Below are 22,661 nucleotides of genomic sequence, written 5' to 3' on the forward strand. Positions count from 1 at the left end.
GGGAAACACTGCTCTAAACCCTGTTAATCCTGGCCGTAGTTGAGATGAGGGCAGGCATATTCTCATACGGAACCCACCCACCCCCCCAGTTTTAGATGGCTGAGGTCTGAATCACCCCAAGGAGCTTAATTGATGTGCAACCCCTGTAAAATGGGAGAAAGCAACAAATGTGGTGCTGTCTGTCGGAACCAAAAGCAATTTGCTGATTAGCCACCAGATGGTGCAGGAGAACAATCTAAGGGCATCCTCACCTCTTGGTTTTAAGGGCTTTTGCCTTCTTGAAAAGGAGGCGCTTAAAGAGATGATTGTTGGAATTTGGGATAAATGTTAATCTGTGCCATCCACCCCCAGTGGGAAAGTTGCCTTAAATGAGCTTTCCTCCCAGTTTGTTTTAAGGATGCTTTGCTGGGGTAGGTTGTTGCTCTTGGGGAGAAATGGAAGGTGCCCCCTGTTCATGCATCAGACAGAGTATTGCTTTAAAGAACCTCCTCCTTCATAGGAAGCAATTAATAAACAAAATAATAGTAATAATGAGGAGGAGATCATCATACACACGGTGGTGGGCAAATAGGTAAACTATCCAGTTTCTGAGTTTAATACTTTTGAATAGAACATCAGCATGGAGACTGACAGGCTGTGTAATAACCAGCCTTGTATTGTATTTCACATTTAAAATAAAACTAAACCTGTGTTGTGTTGTGTTGTTTTTACAGCTGATTGACAATTTATTTCATAGTAATTTACCAGAGATTGTAGTGGAGGTATTGATGACACTGCATGAGTCAGCTGGTATCGCAGCACAAGAAGATTCTGCTCTAACGAGATTTACAGGGTACAGTTTCCCATCCTCTGCCGATTATAACACATGTTGGTTATTTAACCTTTGTAAGCAAATATTTAAGAAATGGAGATGGTATGTAGTGGTTTGATGGTCTGACAAACTGTTTTCTATTTGAGAAAGTGGTGAGTTAGTAATAGTACCTTAAGAACAGGAAAATCTGTTAATCTCATGAACCTACACATAGCAATAGGTCATAAAATTCACTTGTAGTTAATGGGGATGCCCACCACTGAGGAAAGGTAATGGCTCAAAGAAGCAGAGGCTAGAAGCTCCTGGTTGCAAGGCAGCTTGGAAGGAGACTAGGGTGTGGGTTCAGAACCATGGATAGTGCTCCTGTAGGTGAATCCAAACATTCAAGTTGTTTCAGTGCAGAGCAACTGGATGCCCACCCACTTAGTGCTGCCTCCTGGCTGATTGAATGGCTGGTGCCTTCCACTGTAGAATCATAGAATCATAGAGTTGGAAGAGACCACAAGGGCCATCGAGTCCAACCCCCTGCCAAGCAGGAAACAGCTGTAGCTCCTTCAGAGTAATTGGGTTTCCAGCTGTGGGGATCTCTGTTGCTCACCCAAGGATTTTGTGGATCAGCCTTAAGAATCTAGTGGCAGAGGTCTCTCATGGGGGGAATCAGGGTAGCCTCCTGTGTCTACAGAACCACAAGAGAAGAACCAGAGAGTAGATATATCTCCTGAGAACTGCAGGTGCCAGAGGACTCTGCCTCTAAGGAGTCTGGGTCCAGGGTCATGGCATGACCTTTATCATATTGATATTTGTATGTACAGAAGGAAATTATGTTAGTGCTCTTGTCTCAACTGCCTATTTTTCCCAAAGTAAACCTTCCCTGTTGGGCACTAGGGTATCTCCGGGTAGGACTGTGTTCCTCCAACTGCTTGAAGGCAGGAACTGTTGATGCTGCAAAGAAAGTTGGTGGATTTCTCTCTCTTGGAGTCATTTTATTTCTTATGTTTACTTGAAGCAAACGTTGCCCTGCAATTGTGATCCTACTTTGCAACTTTTGAGGTCTGTTCACCGGTGACAAAATGCACCATGTGGTTCCACAATAGTTTGTGGTCTATCAGTGAATAATGTCTTGCTTATAGACATTTCTATGGGTGTTAGCACAGTATGATTCTTCAGTTCCTTTTCTCTAGTTCACAGTGTATAGAAATATATTCATGCACACATTACAGCATGTGGACACAGAAAGGCAAGCAGTCATATTTCCCCAGTGTGCACTTGGTGTACACACTCATATGTTTGAAATAAAACTGGAATCTGTCTTTATACTTTCAGCCCAGTGGTGAGTCAGCAAATTGTCCCTAGACAATAAACTGTTATCCAGATTAGATCAGCAGTAGAGAGAGAGAAAAAGAGAGGAGATAAAGAATTGTTGTTGTTGTTTAGCCGTTTAGTCATGTCTGACTCTTCGTGACCCCATGGACCAGAGCACGCCAGGCACTCCTGTCTTCCACTGCCTCCCGCAGTTTGCTCAAACTCATGCTGGTAGCTTCGACAACACTGTCCAACCATCTCGTCCTCTGTCGTCCCCTTCTCCTTGTACCCTCTATCTTTCCCAACATCAGGGTCTTTTCCAGGGAGTCTTCTCTTCTCATGAGGTGGCCAAAATATTGGAGTCTCAGATATAGAATATATCTGAATGTAGAATATAGAATATAAGATATATCTGAATACAGAATATAGAATATAAGATATAGAATAGGTAATATTAAGACACCTATTTAAATACAGCATGAGTCTTTTAAAAGAGGCCCCGTGGAACATGTGTACTTTGTATCCACGGGGCCTCTTTTAAAGGACTCACCCTGTATAAGTTAGTTTGTTTCCTCCCAGCTGAGAAATGAATCAGTATTTCAGTCCAATCTGTTCATATTTCTTTTCACAGAAGATTTTTGTTTGGGGACTCATCAAGGCTTTGAAAGGTTTGCATTTTTTTTTTTTTTTTCAGGGATCTGGATCCCACTCCTAATCCTCCTCATTTTCCATCACGTGTCATCAAAGCAACATTGGATTACATCAGCAGTTGTCATAAAACAAAGTCAAAAGGTCTTGTAGCAATTCTTTCCAAGCACCCTGTAAGTAACTGATTTCAGTTTTGTGACACACATTGTGTATTGACCTACATGCAGGTGCTGCTTAAAAAAGAACTACTGGTCTTACTTGAATAGTAGATTTATTAGCCCAATCCGAAGACTTCATCGTCCACTGTAATAAATCTGCAATATTCTGTCTGTTTGCTCCTTCCTCTTCTGTAATGCCAGCTAGTTTACCCTAATGTCACAATATGGTTCATTTCCTTGTCTCCCCTCAAATGTTCGCTTGTAATGTCAGGTGGTGGGGAAATACATGACATCATGAATTCAGGACAGGGATAAGATGCTGGGGGCAAGGGAGGGAAGCATAGAGTTAGTTAGATAGCTGGCTGTCATTTTTTTTTTTTTAATCATCAGATCTAATTCCAGACAATGTAAAACAGAAAATCCCCAGAGATTACTATCTAATGTCCTATCTTTTTTTCTGCAGGAGTCATTCCAAAAAATCTTATTTTCCATATGTAAGCAAGCATCTGAAACAAATAATATATACAAAAAACATAGAATTATTATGATATATCATTTTTTTGTTCAACTATTACTGGAAAAAATAAAGGATGGTTTAGGAGGAGCATGGGCTTTTGTACTCCGGGATGTGATTTATACTACAATTTACCACATCAGCAACAGGTATGAGTATTATGTACTATTATTTATACACATGTCCAGTGTGAAAATACTTCAGTAACTGGGATTGGGCATCATAGCATTTATGGAGTTGCCTTACCCTGGTACAGCCCATCTTGTCTATGGCTATCAGCTGTGACTGGTATTTAAAGGTCTCAAGCTCAGGCCTTACTATTCAAGAATTCTATAAATGGAGATTGAACCTTGTCCAATACCAGTAAGCCATGAACTTGATTGGTGGTTTAAGGTATTAAGCTTTCAAAGACCTTCAATGATATTGTGAGGGACTTTGTCAAAAGCCTTAATGGAATCAAGATACACTGCATCCATGATATTCTTGTGGAGCAGCTGGTAAAATGTGAGCTGGATGAGGTAACTGTTAGGTGGATTTGAAGCTGGTTGGCTGAGCGGACTCAGAGAGGATGATGAGGAACACTAATAGTTCCTCATCATCCTGAGAAAAAGTGGCATTGCTTTCATTTGAGGGAGAGGGAAGTGTTAAGACAGGGGAGCATAGGACACTTTCTCCTGTTGTAAAAATCATTTGTACATCACCACCTTGTCTGGATATACTGTGTGTATTTTAGCTCCCCTAAGCTGCTTAATTTTTTTAAAATGTATTTTAGGCCTGTTCCTCTCAAAGAGATATCCCTCCGGAGCTTCTTGCTATGTTGTGACCTTCTCAGTCGTGTTTGCCACACAGCAGTAATATATTGTGGAGATGCCCTAGGGAGTCACCTCCATGTTGTTGTGGGGACCCTGATTCCCATAGTTGGAGAACAACCTGAAACCCAAGAAGAAGTAAGTTTTAATCAGCTGCACTTGCTAGGCATTTTATGTTTGCTTGATTTAGGTTTACTTGGGTCAGTTTGGAATATGAGTACTCCGCCTTTCCACCCGAGAACACCTAACGAAGCAACCAATATAAATGCAAGAATCAATTAGTAACAGTTTTAAAAGGCAATTACAGTGGTGCCCCACAAGACGAATGCCTCGCAAGACGGAAAACCCGCTAGACGAAAGGGTTTTCCATTTTGGAGGTGCTTCGCAAAACGAGTTTCCTATGGGCTTGCTTCGCAAGACGAAAATGTCTTGCAAGTTCCTGCGGGTTTTTTTTCCTCTCCCCCCCTTTTTCTTAGCCGCTAAGCCGCTTATCAGCTGATCCGCTAAGCCCCTAAGTCGCTAATAGCGCTAATCCGCTAAGCCGCTAATGGGCTTGCTTCACAAGACGAAAAAACCGCAAGACGAAGAGACTCGCGGAATGGATTATTTTCGTCTTGTGAGGCACCACTGTAGTGTAAACCGACAACTTATTCAGGGGTTATGTTCCAAGGATAGTGCATGGAACAAAAACCGTGTATAGTCAAAACAATGTAGGGAGCAATAGCAGGTGGGATTGTTGAAGTTTTTCCCCCTAGGTGTCTGCCCTTTTTACCTCTCCTTTAAAAAAATGCCAAGCATGTAAAGCTTAATACAGACAAGTTAACTGTGTGTGTGTAAGTTGCAGGATTACTATAATAAGGTATGCGCAAGAGTATTTTAAAAGCCCCGGGCAATATTCCAAACTTCTGATATCCCCTCAATCTCAAAATCTTGAGGTTTAGCAGCTGCTGTTTTAAGAAACGCACAACTAATTGCACAGTTTTTTGGATCCCATTGCCATTACATGTGTATGCCCACAAATTTTGGTCACCAGTTCTCTTCCTCACTCCTCTGCAAGGAGTAAGATCTTGTCCTTGGTCTGTGCTGCATCTCAGACACTCAGTGTGAGATCAGGGATGAATTCCTGTTTCTTTCCCAAGCGTAACTAAATGTCTGCCTTAAATTGCCTTAAATGTCTACTTAATTGGTAGGAAAGTTGAACAACTTAACTATCTGCATTATTTAAATGCTTCTTTTTTTCTTTTTAGGGAATATGGATAATTATGCTCAAAATGCTTGCCAATGAAGAAGTAAATTATACAATCAGGGCTCTATGCTTGCTCATCTTAATTATGAGTCTTAGCATGCCTGTGTCATTAAATCTGTGAGCTGTGGGCTGCAGTATTTGTATTTAGATATATTTAAAGGCAAGAACTGATATGTGTTATGCTAATCTACTGCATATAATTATATCACTAATGTTATAAAATTCTGCTAAATAGTTTTGCTATTTTTTTTTTTGCAGCCTGCTGATATATTTCAATGTAAAAGCTGCAGGCTGTGAAAGGCCGTACGTAGTATGTAGAAGAATTTGTGATGTCAGAATAGTTAGTTTGCAGTCAGTCTGAGAAGGTCCATACATAACCTTTGTCACTAACATCTACATTTAAAAGAGTAAAGTAGGAGTGGTCAGACAGCATGCACTAGCATTCTGCTCATTTCCTTTAAATCACAGTAAGCCAGCAACCCTGTCTTACTGTAATGTGCACATGTGGCCACTGTGGATATTTAGATGCTACTTCTGCCTTTCCGCTTTATGCACCGTGAAATCAAAAGCAGGCCTTGGGCTCGTGCACATCTTCTTCACTCTTTCCTCTGTTCTGCTCACAGCATATTGAAATGCACATGTGAACTGAGGAATTAACAGCACAGTCCTTGGTATGGTTGCTCAGAAGTAAGTCCCATTGTCTTCAGTGGGCCTTATTGCCTAATAAACCAGTTTAGGATTATACCGTATTTTTTGCACCATAGGGCGCACCGGACCATAGGGCGCACCCAGTTTTTTGGGGGGGAAATAAAGGGGAAAAAATTATTTCCCCCCCAGGCGCGGGGCTGGGGCGGGGGAAGCTCGAGCTTCCCCGACCCCAGCCCCCAAACAGGCAGCTCTCTGCAAGCCCTGGGAGCGCTCCCGCTGCTTGCGGAGAGGTTCGCGAAGCCTGGGCGCGCTGAGCTCAGCGCGCGCAGGCTTCGGCATGCAGGCAACTCTCCGCAATCATCGGGAGCCCAGCGCTGGCCTCCCGCTGCTTGCGGAGAGGTGTGCGAAGCCTGGAGAGCGTGAGGGGTCGGTGCGCACCGACCCCTCTCACTCTCCAGGCTTCAGCGAAAGCCTGCATTCGCACCATAGGACGCACACACATTTCCCCTTCATTTTTGAAGGGGAAAAAGTGCGTCCTATGGTGCAAAAAATACGGTAGTTTAAATGTAGGGTTTTCCCTGACATTGGATATTGAGCCTGATAAACAGGCTCAGTGTCAAAGGATTGGGTGGAAGTGGGGAGTATTTTGCATTCAAATAAGTGCAGGATCTTCTGTTTGGGTATGGGTTTCTGTGCAGTAAGGAAAGAAAATGCACAAGCATTGAGGGAAGTAACTGCTGAGCAGCTAGTCTGCAGATTGTGGATCAGAGTATTGTGGTTGCTGTTTTTCCATGCAAAAACGTGAAGACTTTCTAGAGTGGTTTCATTACTTTGTTCCTCCACTTTTGTTTTCCTTTTCATTTAGGTCTTGGGCTTATTAAGATATCTAGTGATAGATAACAAAGACAATGAAAACCTATACCAGGCAATCAAATATCTGGATCCTTTTCCAGATCACCCTGCTTTTAAAGACCTGCGTGCTATTCAGCAAAAAATAAAATACAGTAATGGTGGATTTTCTCTCCTGGAGGTAATACAATCAGTTTTCAAGCCTTTGAAATCATAGTGGGTTAGGTCTTCCTATTCATAATCTACTCATGAGTAAGTCTCATTGATCTTAGTGATGTTAATTTCCAGATAAGAATTGACACATTACTCAGCCATTAAGAGTCTCTAAATTTTTTTTTAGGATAATGAACATGTATAACTCTTTTTGATTATATCTAACTGTAGAGATTTATGAAAAACAGTACCTAATAATTGTGCGTATCCTTACTATAAAATCTGCTTGTTGTTTGCAGGAAATTAACCATTTTCTGTCCATAAATACCTCTGATTCGCTACTGTTAACGAGACTTGAAGGTTTAAATGATTTGCGTAAGCAACTTAAGGAGCATAAAGAACAAATGAAGGACCTTATGAAAGAATTTCATGGTATGGGTTTGAGAATGCTTTTTAAATTCCCGGGAGTACTGCATATTGCGGGGGGATGACTAACCTAAGGGCAGCAGGGATGCATGATCAACCTGAAAACGAACTAAACCAGATACCAGTACAGTTTCTGTTTTGTATACAATGAACAATGCAATAAGCAAAAATAAATATCAGTCGAAGGATTAGGGAGAAACTGTTTCTTATCTAGAGGACGTTGAGGAAGGCACTAGGCGAAACATAACATTGAGAATGCATTTCACAGTGGGTACCACAATTTAAAAAGTGATGTCCTTTTTTTGTTTGTTCACAACACGCTTCAGAAAATAGCATTGGAGAAAGCAAAGATAGAAATAAATCTGCTCTGGCTGATCTCCTTACTTTCTAGAGCCTCTCTTCCTCTTTCACTGATGATTTGCCTTGTGTCATTGGGGATAGTGTTAGCATATCATACTAAAGACTAATTAATATGATGTTTGAAATGCAGTTCGGCAAGTCCTGTGAGTTTCTCTAAATATAATTTCATTTGCCTTTTAACAGGTTCTGTGTACTTCAAAGCACTGGCATTTAAGAAGATTTTTTTTAAATTTGTTTGGTTACAACTTTACACACATGGTTGATATGGATACTGTGGGGTAGTTGGGGTTTGTTTTTTGGGGGGGGTTGAGTCTTCAAATGAAAAATGTTTAAATTAGTAGCATTTGTAAATCTTACATGTGTAATCTGTATATTTAATGTCTGTTTTTAATCGTATAATTTTAATTGTATATTTAATTTTATTGGTCTGTGACCATAATAAATAATTCATTCACTTAATACTGCTTTTATTACTTTTTACACCCAACTGTAGAAAACCCAAAGGACTGTATAATAGTGAAGCTGATAGCGTGTTTCTTACAACTTTCAAAAACAGCTGTTAATTCTACCAATAGAGCCTTGGGTAAGAAATTTAGCTATTCAGATGAGTAGAGTTCTTTTGAAGAGAATTAGTAAAAATTAGATTATGTTGCATGGTCATACAACATTTAATATTTTTATACCAGTTAATAACTTCAGAGAAATTTTGACTTGAATGTTGAAAGATAGCACCTAGAAACCTGTTTAAAAAACCTGATATTGCTCTGTTAGCTTTTTTAAAAAGTATTATTTACTAAATAGTTACTTTTATTAAAGCTTAAAAAACAAGATTTAGTTAATAATACTTCATCTTTGCATTACTTCCTTTGTCTCCTGTAAAAAGTATCTGCTTTCCTAAATTGCTAACTAATCCTTGCCATTTGAGTATTTCTAAAACTGGAATGTATTGGCTTTTCAAAATGTTTTCTCAAAATAGTACTGGTTCTAGTTCTCCAAGCTCAGTAAGCCCCTCAACAGTAAAACAGCACCAATTGAAATTCTAAGTGCAAAGAAATTTGGGGGGAGATCTCCCTCCCTTTTTTTCATCCTTTCTCTTGTTTTGTAAGCTATTGCTGCTATTAAGCAATAAGAATTCAGGGAACATATGTGATGGAGACAGTTTTCCCTGCCCTGTTTATACACGCTGTTGCTATCACTGCAATGCTTAGGCCTAGCCCTTGAATTCTATACAAATTAGAGTCCCTGTAGTGGAAATCACACAGAAAACGCAACCTATTAAAACAGTAGAATACTACCTTTATTCTTAATTTTCATATTGAAGGGTCCAGTTGTATTATGTATATTTTGTACATAAATATGAAAAGCAGTGAAATGTGAAAAACATCAGTGAAGTATGAAAAGCATCATATGAATGTCTACATTTGCAGATGCAGTTGGAAGTTGTTTGGGAGAAATTGGCCCTATCAATTTTTCCACCACAGCGTTGCAGCACACTAAAAGCGCTTCATCCTCAAGTGTGGTTGATCTGTTTGAAGACCGAGAACTTCAATGGGTCTTCATAATGTTAACTCTCATAAATAATGCTTTAATAGATCAATGGTAAGTATACAGGAGAAAAATTAACATGGTGTATAAATGTTGCCTTTAAGTAAATCTGAGATGACAATATCCAATTTCTAAAGAGTTACATTTTTTTCAGTATTGACGTTCGATCTGCTGCTGTTGCATGTTTGAAAAACATTCTAGCCACTGAAACTGGACATCGATTTTGGGATATTTACAAAACTGAGACTGATCCCATGCTGGTATACCTCCATCCTTTCAGGGTGTCTAAGAAAAAGGTATTGTGTTTTGTACTGTATTATAAAACTAGATGCAGAACCCTAACTCTCCTGTCTTAATTGATAAGACTATATTGGATCAGTAGCTGCTCCCAGACATTTCCAGAGGCGTGTCCAAATATCTGAAGTAGTTTGACTGACTCCTGGATTTTCCAGAGCTTTTAAAATACAATTCTCTTTGTCCCAGCAGTTCTGCATAGTGAGATAAAGGGATTGTGAGCTGCCTTAATAGAGGCTGGAGGTGGTGGTTCAGGAGAGAAGGCTATGTAATGCTGCTTAAGGAATTTTAACAGACACTTGGTTTCTTTTTTTAAAAAACAACAACACAAAATGATATTTAGTTCTTGGAAGTGCCCGAACAAGCAAGAGACACACTTTCCGAAGATCTGGATAATACAAATCTGTGGATTCCTCAAGGTGAAAGCCATGATGTTTGGATTAAGACCTTGACTTGTGCCTTGTTGGATAGTGGAAGGATAAAAAGTGAACCCCTTCTTTTTCTGAAGCCACTGTGCAAGGTAAAATAAGTTTGTTGGTAGGATTACATTCTATTTCCTTGTCACCTTCCTATTTTAAAGTTTCCTCTTACTACATTTTTTTCTCTTTCCCCATGTCATTTAGAGGTGTGTGAACCTTTTGAATGAACAATATATGGAATGCTTTGTTATAACTTAGTATAAGAATAAAGGTGACTACTAAAGGCAAACTGAAACTAATAATGTGTTCAAGCAATTTCTTTCTTTGTGTTCTAGGTTCAAACTGCTTTTTGTCAGGCTGTCCTTCCATATTTGATTCATGACATTTTACTTCATGACTTAGATGAATCTGCACAGTCTCTTTTATCAACACACATTCAGATGTTTTTTACCACCTGTTGCAAATATGCACTATCTCCCAGTAGGCCATCTACACCTGCAAATTCAGATCCAGGTAACGCCATAAAGCTTTTCCTATGCCTCAACTAAGATATTATGCATGTAAGGGTGAACTTAGGTGGGATTTGAGCTCCATCTAGTGGTTGGAGGCAAAATTGCTGCTCCATTTAAAGCATTTCCCCCCACTCTTAAAAATAAAGACTAATAATTTAAAGATATGGCATGCAAGATATTGAGAAAGAGGATGGGGGAAAACCCAACTCAAGCATTGGTTCTTAGTTATAGGGCTCTGGTAATGATCAGCTAGAATGGAAAGAGTTTTAAGAAGAGGAAGAGTGAAATACTGCTAGTTTGTCAGCTGAGCCAATGGAGAACATTGTTAAGAAATAACAGAAGAGTCAAAGCTATTTCTTTTTGTTAAATAGCAGAGACAGAATAGTTTAATAAATGGTTCAGATTTCTGCTTTGCTATAAACCACTTTCTTAATAGCTGTGGGGGTACTTCTGTATTTCACACACCATTTTCTCATTTAAAATATATGTATTCATGACTTACCAGAGGAGTTACTTATCAAGGTGATTCAAAAGAACATTGAAAACTTAAGCATAACATCCCTCTATTTTGGTTTTCGTTGTTATTAACTTCCCTAATTCAGAGTTGTTACTGTACATCAGATCAGTAGCCTTCTGACTAAAATTTTTCTTCAATGCAGATTCACAAACCTTTGTTCATGGAAGTTTGGATAAAATATCTCGACGGACAATGCTCGCTGTTGTTGACTTCTTAAGACGGCAAAAGAGGTGGATTAAGTTGCTGTGTTAGCCTTTATGTTATTGTATTTTTAATTTTACAACAGCGGTCTATTTAGACATTGAGGGGAGGGCTCTCAGATTTCTTTGTTATTTTTGCACTCACAATGATTTGTGCTCATGATGATATGGGGTGGTTACACATCTTGCCTCTTTCAATACTGTTTGGGCCTTCAGACATTTGGGGGCGGTGGCACTGTTTCATTTCCAAACAGTAAATGTCCTGTAGCATACTACAAATGTTCTGTGTTGTCTTTCCCCTCCAAATGGCAATAATGCCGTAACGTTAGGTTACCATTTTAGAGCAACTAATAAAGCAGAATATTGTGTGGATGGTCCATTATAAATCCACCACTAATGCATAATTTTTGTGCCAATGACCTGTTGCAAAGTATACCTGCAAAAAACCCAAACCCCAGCAGTTTTACCAAAGGGCCTGGGCCCTTCCAGTCAATTGCATTTAGAAGACCTGTTATATATTGTTATATATTTAGAAGACCTGTTTCAATTGTCAATAACGAAACAGCCATTGAAAGTGGTTTTGTATTTTGCCCAGAATTGTTTTTGTCGATTAAGTTGAAGCAACTTCTAAAATCTTTCTAAGGATGTCAAATAATTCTATGTTATTTCTTAAAGCAACGACTGTTATAGTCCTGACAAAATAATGGGGAATAGGTTATAGATTTATAGAACATGTGCTGCTTTCAGTTTAAAGCCGTTTTATAAAGTGAGATGAATGCACTTGTGCTTAATATTTTGTTCAGGAGTCCTTCAAGTACAGTCTTCAGTGACAGCTTTTGGCTGGAACTCGACTACCTTCAGGTTGCCATGGCAGCTCAGTCTTGTGCCGCTCACTTCACAGCTTTGCTCTACACAGAAATCTATGCAGACAAGATAAATTCAGACAAACAGCAAGCAAGGTACTAGTGTTAAATACAGCCTATTCTCATTTATGTTAAACTAAAATACATTGATATACGTGCATGTGGGATGAGTCTGATTCAAAGGATTCTCCTCTTGGATAAATTGCACTGCTTATTTTGTTTCAGCATGAGTTCTTCATGTTAAAAATCAATACTACTTTCAAACAAAAGCCATTAACTTCCACCAACCAGATGGTTTTGTCCCATTGGCTTCAGTAAAGTCCATCCCTGCCTTAATCTAGAGACTATCTCAGTGGCAAGAGGCAGTGTGCCATGTCTTGGTTTGTTGAAATTCTGTGGGTTTTGTAGTTTAAATAAAATGAAAACAACACAGTTTTGTTAAGGGGAGACCTTTGCTGCCTCCCAAAGCACCTACTTATAGTGATCCAATTTTCCATTTGAGGCGTTGATTGAACAGGTCTGACCAAGGAAATGGACTCAGATTAGTTAAGTAACAGTATCTCTAGAAGCTACTCATGGCTTAGATTTACTGGTATATCTAGTCATTTTAAAAGAATTCATATCCAACTTGAAGACCAATTTTTAAACTTGTTTTCTGCAGGTCTACTTTCAAAGCAGCTAAGCAGCTAATATTTGAAGAAGGAAGTCAGAATTTAACACTAACTTCCTTGAGCAAGAAGAGCAAAGAGGAAACTGGAATAAGTTTGCAGGTATGGTACATTTTTGGCACAAAGTACTTTTTCTTGTTTTTGAGAATGTTTCAACTAGTTCACTCATAGATCTGTTTCTAAGACTGCTAACAAGTAAGTTATGGTTACCAGGCGACTTGACAATTGTGTGGCCCCACTAGCCTCCATAAACTATACTGTTGACTTAAAATACTGTGTCGGCTTCTATTTGAAAGCGCGGTGTTGGGCTGCATTGCCATTCACTTCACAGATATTGCTTTTTCTGGGATGGGAGCTGAGGCTGTATTTTAACTTTCAGCTTCATGTATGATGCAGCTTGCTTTTGGCCTTATTTATCCAGTATGATAGTAAAATACAACTAGGATCCAAAAGGGTATTTAGGTGCTCTCAGTGAAATTTTGGGCTTTAGTTACTTGAACAGCAGGCCCAAGCTGCTTTTGATTCTTAGACTGGTGTGTGGTTGTGGGTCCAGGATGAATTGGGAGACACAGCCCATCCATGGATGTCTCACTAAGGCAGCCTAGAAGGTCCATTCATGGTAAATGAACCAATGTTCCAATACCCATCCATTTCAAAAGTAAATTGCTATGTGTCGTGTGTTGTTGCTATTCAATAGATATGAGCCTTATGAGTTTCATGGTTCTCTAGCTCCTGGCCTCTATGTATTTTGTGTAAAGGAAAACATTAATTTCTCTGAGCGTAGCCCACAGGGCTTTCTGTTTGGATGTGGGAGGTCTATCAAAGTGTGCTAAAAGTTTATAACAGAGGCAAAGACCAAGTATTGGTCAGATGTAACATATTCCATAGAAGATTGCAATATTTTTTGTTCTGTAGGATGGAAGAATGGCAAGTAACTATTTTCACTTGTACCTAGGACCTTCTCATGGAAATCTACAAAAGCATAGGAGAACCCGATAGTCTCTATGGCTGTGGTGGTGGAAGAATGCTGCAGCCTTTAACTAGGTAATAATTTTATTGGGGAAATTAGCAATTTTAACTGAAGGCAAAGTGTTATCAGTTTTGATATTATTCTCTTATCCGTGATAGGATAAGAACATATGAGCATGAAGCAAGATGGGAGAAAGCCCTAGTAACCTATGACCTTGAAACGACTCTTCCACCATCAACTCGGCAAGCAGGAATAATAGAGGTAATTTTTAAAGCAATGCATATCTTCCCCCCCTTCCCCCCCTAAATGCTCACATTCACAGGGGTAGTCAGTATGGTTCCCCCCAGATGTTAGATGACAATGTCCATAATTTTGACTGTAACAGTTTAATTCCGTAAAAAAATAAAAAATAATCTAATATTATGCTTTGACCTTGAACATGGTAGCCTGAAGTGCTACTAGGACTAGAAGTAAGTGGGACTTGGGTGTAGTAAAAATGCTTCACTTCCAGTGTTGGAAAGCATTTTCAGAAATCTGATCATTTTCATGTTAACTTTTTATCTCACTGATCGGCAGGCCTTGCAGAATTTCGGGCTGTGTGACACACTCTCCATCTACCTTAAAGGACTGGAACAAGAGAACAAAGAATGCTCTATGGAATTGCAGGAGATTCGTTATCAGGCAGCTTGGAGGAACATGCAATGGGATCAAATCTCTTCCGTCAAGTAATGCAAACTATCACTTTTCAGATGTGATATTTTTAAATGTTTGTCCCTTACCTAAAACTGCTACGAAGGGAGCCTTAGTAGCAGTTGATAAGCTGATAAAGGATTACTGTTATAAAGGACAGTTTAATAAAGTGTTTGCATTCAAATAGAAATTTTGTTAATTCTCTTTTAAGAGATGAAATTGGAGGACAAGGCTACCATGAATCATTGTATGATGCTCTACAGTGTTTAAGGGACAATGAATTCTCTACTTTTTATGAAAGACTGAAGTGTGCCAGGTAAGTAGCAAGCTTTGCATACAGGTGTCTGTGTATGTTATTAACAAAACAAAACAAAAAATGCCAATAAACTGTAGCTTTCCTAACACATTGCAGTTTATGTTATAAGAGAGGTATACATCAGTGCTTCATTTGTGTAAAATGTATGCAGCTTCCATGGATTTTAATGCAATTTATGTAAGGCATAACATAGCAATTTGAAACTTTTGAAAGAAGTGCATTTTGAAGATTAGAGATAAGGCTTAAGCAGATAAGAAGGTAGGATGCTGCAGAGAAGCTACTTGCCTTTTTACATGTAGTGTGATATGCCCCTTATTTTGTAGATCAGAAAATTCTCTTATCTTTTGATGGAGTCAAGACATTTTTTAATTGTAGGCATGTGTTACAGTCAGATTTATTTTCAGTTGAAGTTATATGTAATGTCTGTTTCTATTAAGTACTGCTTGACAAGATATCCTTTCTGACCTCTGCTCACTGTGTAGTGGGATTTGAAATTGCTTTGGCAGGTATCAGAAGTTACAATGATCTTTTTCTTATATTTGCAGAGTCAAGGAAGTAGAAGAGCTGTCTAAAGGCAGCCTTGAGTCTGTATATTCATTGCTGCCTACACTCTGCAGACTGCAGACCATTGGAGAGTTGGAATGCATAGGACAACTTTTCTCTGGGTACTTTTCTTTTCCAACCAATGCTTTACTTTTTTCTTCCTCATGACCCTGGATGTATTTACACATTTCACCCATGGAAATTAATTTTTTCCTATGGGGTAATCAGAATCTGCATTCCTTCACTGCAAACCTAATTTGCATGCATAAAGTCCCAGCTTACATCCCTGGGATCTCCAGTTAGGGCTGGGAGAAACACCAGTGTGAAATCCCAAAGAGCCACTGCAAGCCAGTGTAGACAATACTGGACTAAATAGACTCAGTCATCTGACTCAACGTGAAGCAGCTTTATTAAAATTTAGTCAGAATTCCTCACACACTTCCATATGCTTTCTTTTTTCAGATCTTTTACTGCCAGTCAGCTGAATTGTACGTATCTGAAGTGGCAGAAACAGTCCCAGCTTCTCCAAGACAGCGACTTTAGTTTTCAGGAACCTATCATGGCTCTCCGCACAGTAATTCTGAAGATCCTTCTGGAGAAGGAAACTGAGAATGCCAAAAGGGAATGCATCAAAGACATCCTCACAAAACACCTGGTGGAGTTGTCCAGATTGGCTCGAGTGGCAAAAAACACACAGGTAAATAAATCCTTAAAATTCAGTCTAGATGTTCTCCCTTACGGATTTGCTATATTAAGTATAGATTGATGTTATTATTTTTAAAGAGGTACTCCAGGGCTTCTCCAAGATGTATTAGGAAATTATAATTCTCTAGTCTTGTTACCACGCTGTTGTTGTTTAGTCGTCTAGTCGTGTCCGACTCTTCGTGACCCCATGGACCAGAGCATGCCAGGCACTCCTGTCTTCCACTGCCTCCCGCAGTTTGGTCAGACTCATGTTTGTAGCTTCGAGAACACACTACCTGTGTCCTATAGTCACATTTGCTAGCCTGGAAACAAACAAAAAAATATTTAAATGTGAAAGTCAAGCCATTGTATTTTGGCAAGTGCATTTTCTCATTTTCTGCAGTATGCCTGATTGGCAATTAGGCACCTTAACAATACTAAGAGCTATGGAGCAGCAGCATGATATAGTCACCTTCTTGAATTCCCCAAAAGAAGTGCATAATTTTGTTGTTGTTATTGCATCAGTTGCAAATTCTCTTTCCTTTTTTGGTAGTTTAAAACTTTCTAGTGGATCAATAAGTTGTCCTTTCTGTGAAATAATATAGCATACAATTATAGGCCTGAATATATTTCTATTTACTCAAAGCTGGACACCACTTGCACATGCCCACAGGTTCCTATTCTGGATTAATTCACCTAAATAGCTTCCAGCCTTAGTGTGTTATTCATTAATTGTGCTTTACAGATTGAAAGTATATTTAGGAGTGAAAGTGAGTGGAAATCACTCCATTTATCATTCTATAGCCCCTCTGGTTATGAGGCATAAAAGGGAAGGTTCAAAATATACTAATCTGTGATCAGTGATTTACAGTACACTGTTTCTGGTGTAAGAATTTGAGCACAACCATAAATTCACTACATGAGCCATAAAATTAATAGATCCTTTAAGGCTAAATACTGTTATCTTGGGCTCAGTCTTCCATATGCAATTATTTGAGTAATAGTACTAGATCTAGATTCCCCTGTACTCTGATCCCATATCTTAAATTGCAGCCATATAATGTTGGACAAACTATTTGTGGCTTATAAGTGGTACAGATTTTAACGTGGGTGTAAAGGAAATGAATTTTCATTTCATTCCAGCAATAGGATTTGCATACTGAATCATTCTTGGAAGATTTAAGTACATGAACATGCAGTTAGATCAGGAATGGGATGTAATTGTAACAAGGTACAATTGATATCAGATTTCACTGGATTCTAGAAATATGAAGAAATGGATGATATCTCAAAACTTAAGATAATTTTTTTTTGCTTCATTTTGTTTTCCAGCTTCCAGAAAGAGCAGTGTTTCAAATCAAACAGTTCAGTCCGGCTGGACATGGGGTATGTGTGTGGCAGCTGGAGGAAGCACAAGTGTTCTGGGCTAAAAAGGAAGAAAGCTTAGCGCTGAGTATCCTAAAGGAGATGATTAAGAAACTGGATGAAGATGACCTGGTACATTTTGTCCTATGTCAGCTTGACAGTAGCAGCGTTGTTTAAATTCCTGTTTTGTTTTGAAGAAACACAAGGGCAACATATGTGACATACTTGTATTTGTGAAGGGCCAAAACATGTGCAGAAACCCTTAACTGAAAGGGGAATTCAAAATAAAAGAGTGCTTGGGGAGAGGTCACTTTATATACAAGTGAGTATGTCTGACCTGCATGATTATATTCTTCTAAGGTTAAAGAAGACCCAAGCCTGCGACTGATTTACACAGAATGTCTGAGGTTGTGTGGAAGCTGGTTAGCAGAGACATGCTTAGAAAACCCGACAGTCATTATGCAGAATTACTTGGAAAAGGTAAACAACTTCTGCAAATATTTTTGAAATCTTATTTGCATGCTTACTCATTAAATGGTGGTTGTTTAATGGCCAGGCTGTTGTTTTATCGTTTTTATAACATTTGGTTCTAGGCAGTAACAGCTGTTGGGAACCAAAATGATGATAGTAGCACCGAACTCAAAAGTGGAAAGATGAAGGCTTTTCTGTCCCTTGCTCGTTTTTCGGACACTCAGTATCAAAGAATTGAGAACTACATGAAATCATCAGAGTTTGAAAACAAGCAAGCTTTGTTGAGGAAGGCCAAGGAAGAAGTTGGCCTCTTAAAGCAGCACAAAGTTCCTACAAACAGGTAGGCCTCTCTAACTGAGGTATGTTATGCCACCAATTCGTAGTAAGTTAAGGCAGGTCTGTCAGCTGGTTGGGGTTCATCTAGCTATATTTTGGCATGTATATTCTTGGGGAACAGTGAGCATGTTCTTAGTAATGAAGCATTATTTTAGGAGTTTTCCTGTTTCTGTCATTTTATTGTGTAAACCAATAGAAGTAATCATTGGGTCAAGTACTGAGAATGAGGAGAACCGAGGCTCTCTCTTTTTTATAAAGTCAATGTCTGTCAGCATATAAGTAAATGAATTTTAGATATGTAGTCTTATTTCTAAATTTCTGTTGTTAAGATACACAGTCAGAGTTCAGCGGGAACTACAACTTGATGAAGGTGCAATTCACGCACTGAGAGAGGATTGCAAACGTTTCTTATGCAAAGCTGTTGAGAACTACATTAACTGTTTACTGAGTGGGGAAGAGCATGACATGTGGATCTTTCGACTCTGTTCTCTCTGGCTTGAGAACTCTGGTGTTTATGAAGTCAATGTGATGATTCAGGTTAGTCTCACCGTAACTTTACTGCATCTGTGTATACAAAGATACAACTTTATTACATCTGTGTATACATTCCCTCTTTGTAGTGAAGTAAAATATAAGGTTGGGGAGCAAATTGCACTGGATGTCTATGCGTGGGTGCCTTTTTCCACATGTAAAATCTAAAACATTTAAGTCTCAGATCGTGTGGGTTATCAGTTGTACAGTTCATACTCATGTACCTTGGATTTTACATGATTAGGCCCTATGCATACCTGTTCCATACATGCATATCTAGCAGGCGCAGATGCAAGTGAGTGGAAAGTTTTCTTGTTTTCCCAGCTTACGTAGCCTCTATTCACAGGGAAGTTCCTCTGAACCCAGACCATTGTAGCTTGCATACTCTTGCTTTCTCCCCCACCTGCCACAGCCAGGACTCTGGGTTCTTGGTGTAGGTGCAACACGTAGTGAATCAACCCACCATCAGTCTCTCTTTGAAGTAGTATCTTTCATTACTGCTTTCTGCTTCTTTTCCCCAGAGTCCTTTTTTACCTTATCATTCCTTACTTATGTCAGGATTTTTATAAGCAACAGGAGTAAAGTAATGGATACACCACAAAACTACCTAATCTAGTGGCTTCATCGTCCACTGTAATAAATACATAGGAATTGAGGTTCCTCACAGTCAGAATCCATGCAAAATACTGCCAGGCAGTGGCCTTGTTCAGACAATCAGTTCAGGCTTGATGGTTTGTTTGTGAAAATGCAAACAGGCATCAGAGCCAAGCCCCCCTCTCCTCCTCCCTGGTTTATTTTCCTAGTTTCTTAACTGACATTAAGTCAGAATTCCCCGGTTTAGATGTAACAAGGAACTTTGGCTTAATATACGCCAAAATCTTTGTGCCAAAGCCAGTTCACAATGAGGGCATGAAGAAGCACTCGGTCCTGACTCTCTAGTGTCATAAACAGTGCTTGCATCTTAAAATACTATAGATTATTCCCCAGCTTGTACAGTACTGCCTTGTAAAACCTGGTGAGAAAATGTGTGAGAAATGGATGATAAAAGTGCTGCTGTGAAAAAGAATGTCTTGCACTGATAGCAAGTAGAAAAAAATATTGTGATGTACTGATATCTGAGCATACATGCAATTTGTGTTATATTATTAAGCAGTCTCACCTTCTACTTTTGTTTGCTGATTTTATTTTAACAGAAGGAGGCAAAGAAAATACCCTCTTACAAATTCTTGCCACTGATGTATCAACTAGCTGCTCGAATGGAAAGCAAGGCAGAAGGATTTCATCAGATTCTGATTAATGTAATTGATCTTCAACCATGATGCCCTGTATTCATTTAACGTGCAAATACAAAACAAACACAGAAACAAAATACAAAAACAAACTTTATTTGCATGTAGATAGTTTGGGTGTTAAGGATTTTACAGTGTTGCAATGTTAGATTTTAGCTATTTCATTTTTTGCAGCCAGTTTTGCAGCTCAGAAATGCACTACTGTATAATGAAACGAAACTTCCTGATTCCTTCCTTCTGATCATTGAGCTTTGTGCCATCTCTTCCCATCCCCAGCTCCTCTGTCCTTTGTCCAACTTTTCCCTTCTTCTCTGTAATTGTTCATGGCTCCCTGGTCTCATACACCTTTTCCCAGCATTGGAGAAAAATAAAATAAAATGTCCCTGCCTAGTGCTGCATGGTCAAGGAGCCTGAGGACACGCATGTGCAGTCCTCAGTAACTAGTTCAGAGGTTTTGTCCCTTTGACAGGGCTGAATTTTTCCTGCATCCAGGAACTAGTTTGGCACCCACACAGCCTCTCCTTATTCAGATGTTATGTAGAAATAGAGCTGAGTCTCAGTGTATTAATGGCACGTTGCCCCCAATACTCTTAATGCCAACCCCCAGTAGCTTTATATAGATATTAAATAGCATTGGGGATATCTGCAAGGGGGGCAAAAGCACTGTCCCAATGCTGGATTTTGTCTCATAGGTAGGACTGGAATCTATAGCACCGGCCTCCCAATTACCATTCCATTTTATTTCTTTATTTTATATACCACCCTTTATTTGAGGGTCAGGGTAGTTTAAAGGCAAAAATGTATGGAGGCAGTCTAGAAGGAGACCATGGTCAGTGGTACTGAAAGCTGCAGAGAAGAGTGATTTTTTAAAAACAGCAGTAAAGTCACATTCCCTGTATCCTACTCTCTGTAGGTCATCCATTAGGGCCTGCAAGAACAATTCTGTCCCATGGCCAGGCTTCAACCCAGATTAATTCATTGAAGCTCATTCACATAGTGCTGAAACGTGGTTTATTGTCGCATTCAAATAGAAATAGCATTTGAAATATGAAGTCCAGTATAGAAATATGAAATACGAAGTCCAGTATAGAACTGAATCATTGAGCATTGCTGCTGAACCTTTGATGCTTGCTTTAATATGTAGATCACAGAATAAGAATGCTAGTTGTATAACTTTTCTTTAAATAAATATATTTCTTAACAGCTTATAGCTAGAATTTCTCTGGACCATCCACATCACACTTTGTTTATAATCTTGGCATTGGTGAATGCCAACAAGGATGAACTCTTCACAAAGCCGGAAGCAGCAAGAAGCAGGCAAACCAAAAACACACCAAAAGAAACTTCTCAACTTGACAAGGTACTTCGATTCACCTGCTTCTGGGGTGCTTTAGGCTGGGGGAGCGGGAAGTGTTTTGTGTTTGCATGGACAGTATCGTAGTTGGGGCCTGTTTTTCATAATGTCAGGGCTGCAGTAAAGTTACCGTATTTTTCGGCCTATAGGACGCACATTTTCCCCTCCAAAAATGAAGGGGAAATGTGTGTGCGTCCTATGGGGCGAATGCAGGCTTTCGCTGAAGCCTGGAGAGCAAGAGGGGTCGGTGCGCACCGACCCCTCTCGCTCTCCAGGCTTCAGGAAGCTCTGCGCAACCCTCAGGAGACTGGCTCCGAGGGTTGCGCAGAGCTGCCTGCAGTCCCGGGCTCAGCGCAGCCCTGCGCGGCCATCGAGAGGGGGGCGCGAAGTCCCGCCCGGCTCCCGGTGGCTGCGCAGAGCTGCCTGCAGTCCCGGGCTCAGCACACTTCTCCCCATCGCCAGCCCCACAAGCTCGGGGGACAGCGGGGAGGCGGAGCGCGCCTTCCCCGACCTGGTTCTTCCAGCCCCGCACCTGGGGGGGAAATAAAAATTTTTTTCTTTATTTCCCCCCAAAAAACTAGGTGCGTCCTATGGGCCAGTGCGTCCTATGGGGTGCAAAATACGGTACCCACCAGCAGTTGGCCCAGTTTCCTAATGCTTCCTTTGTTGTCAGAGCTCTGAATTGTTTTAATCTAAAGTAGATTGTAGATTGGCGTGCCTGGCGTGCTCTGGTCCATGGGGTCACGAAGAGTCGGATACAACTAAACAACAACAGATTGTAAGTAAAACACTCGCTTTTACCAGTATTCTTTTTTCAACCGATAGGAACGGATGGAAGCTGCTAGCAATATAATTAACATCATCAAGCATGAAAGAGCTGATATGGTGGCAAATGTCGAAGCCCTCTGCAATGCTTATATCACTTTAGCAAACATGGACGCGACTCCCTGGAAGTCAGAGAGAAGTAAGAATATGGAAAACGGGGATAATTGCGGTGGGAGTTGAAAATCAACAATAATCCTTCAGTTTCATACTGTGTAATGAATAGCTGAAAAATACTGTTTTGCTTCTCCAGGATGTTTTGTTGAGAGTAAATTAACTGTGCAATTTATAGGCTATACAGTGGTACCTCGGGTTAAGTACTTAATTCGTTCTGGAGGCCCGTTCTTA

General features: G+C 39.7%; 1 protein-coding gene across 3 annotated transcripts in view; it reads left to right on the top strand.

Moving 5' to 3' along the window:
• The window catches only part of ATM (ATM serine/threonine kinase), a 55,188-nt gene that overhangs the window by 24,591 nt on the left and 7,936 nt on the right, over positions 1-22,661 (top strand). For 2 of the 3 annotated variants that reach the window (XM_081859987.1, XM_081859988.1), the window contains 27 exons: positions 714-832; positions 2,808-2,934; positions 3,383-3,582; positions 4,206-4,380; positions 7,002-7,166; positions 7,438-7,570; positions 8,418-8,507; positions 9,352-9,523; positions 9,624-9,765; positions 10,107-10,283; positions 10,518-10,695; positions 11,354-11,441; positions 12,215-12,370; positions 12,936-13,044; positions 13,898-13,986; positions 14,071-14,173; positions 14,489-14,637; positions 14,814-14,918; positions 15,464-15,583; positions 15,924-16,158; positions 17,478-17,642; positions 17,871-17,990; positions 18,104-18,321; positions 18,647-18,854; positions 20,042-20,146; positions 21,342-21,497; positions 22,317-22,455. In XM_081859987.1, coding sequence (XP_081716113.1) covers positions 714-832; positions 2,808-2,934; positions 3,383-3,582; positions 4,206-4,380; positions 7,002-7,166; positions 7,438-7,570; positions 8,418-8,507; positions 9,352-9,523; positions 9,624-9,765; positions 10,107-10,283; positions 10,518-10,695; positions 11,354-11,441; positions 12,215-12,370; positions 12,936-13,044; positions 13,898-13,986; positions 14,071-14,173; positions 14,489-14,637; positions 14,814-14,918; positions 15,464-15,583; positions 15,924-16,158; positions 17,478-17,642; positions 17,871-17,990; positions 18,104-18,321; positions 18,647-18,854; positions 20,042-20,146; positions 21,342-21,497; positions 22,317-22,455 — 3,943 coding nt within the window. Of the gene's footprint in view, positions 1-713; positions 833-2,807; positions 2,935-3,382; positions 3,583-4,205; positions 4,381-7,001; positions 7,167-7,437; positions 7,571-8,417; positions 8,508-9,351; positions 9,524-9,623; positions 9,766-10,106; positions 10,284-10,517; positions 10,696-11,353; positions 11,442-12,214; positions 12,371-12,935; positions 13,045-13,897; positions 13,987-14,070; positions 14,174-14,488; positions 14,638-14,813; positions 14,919-15,463; positions 15,584-15,923; positions 16,159-17,477; positions 17,643-17,870; positions 17,991-18,103; positions 18,322-18,646; positions 18,855-20,041; positions 20,147-21,341; positions 21,498-22,316; positions 22,456-22,661 lie in introns of those variants that run through there. The other variant, XR_014156137.1, reaches the window with a different exon arrangement.

This window comes from Podarcis erhardii (assembly GCF_964252035.2).
Source record: "Podarcis erhardii genome assembly, chromosome: 4".
Lineage (NCBI taxonomy): Eukaryota > Metazoa > Chordata > Lepidosauria > Squamata > Lacertidae > Podarcis > Podarcis erhardii.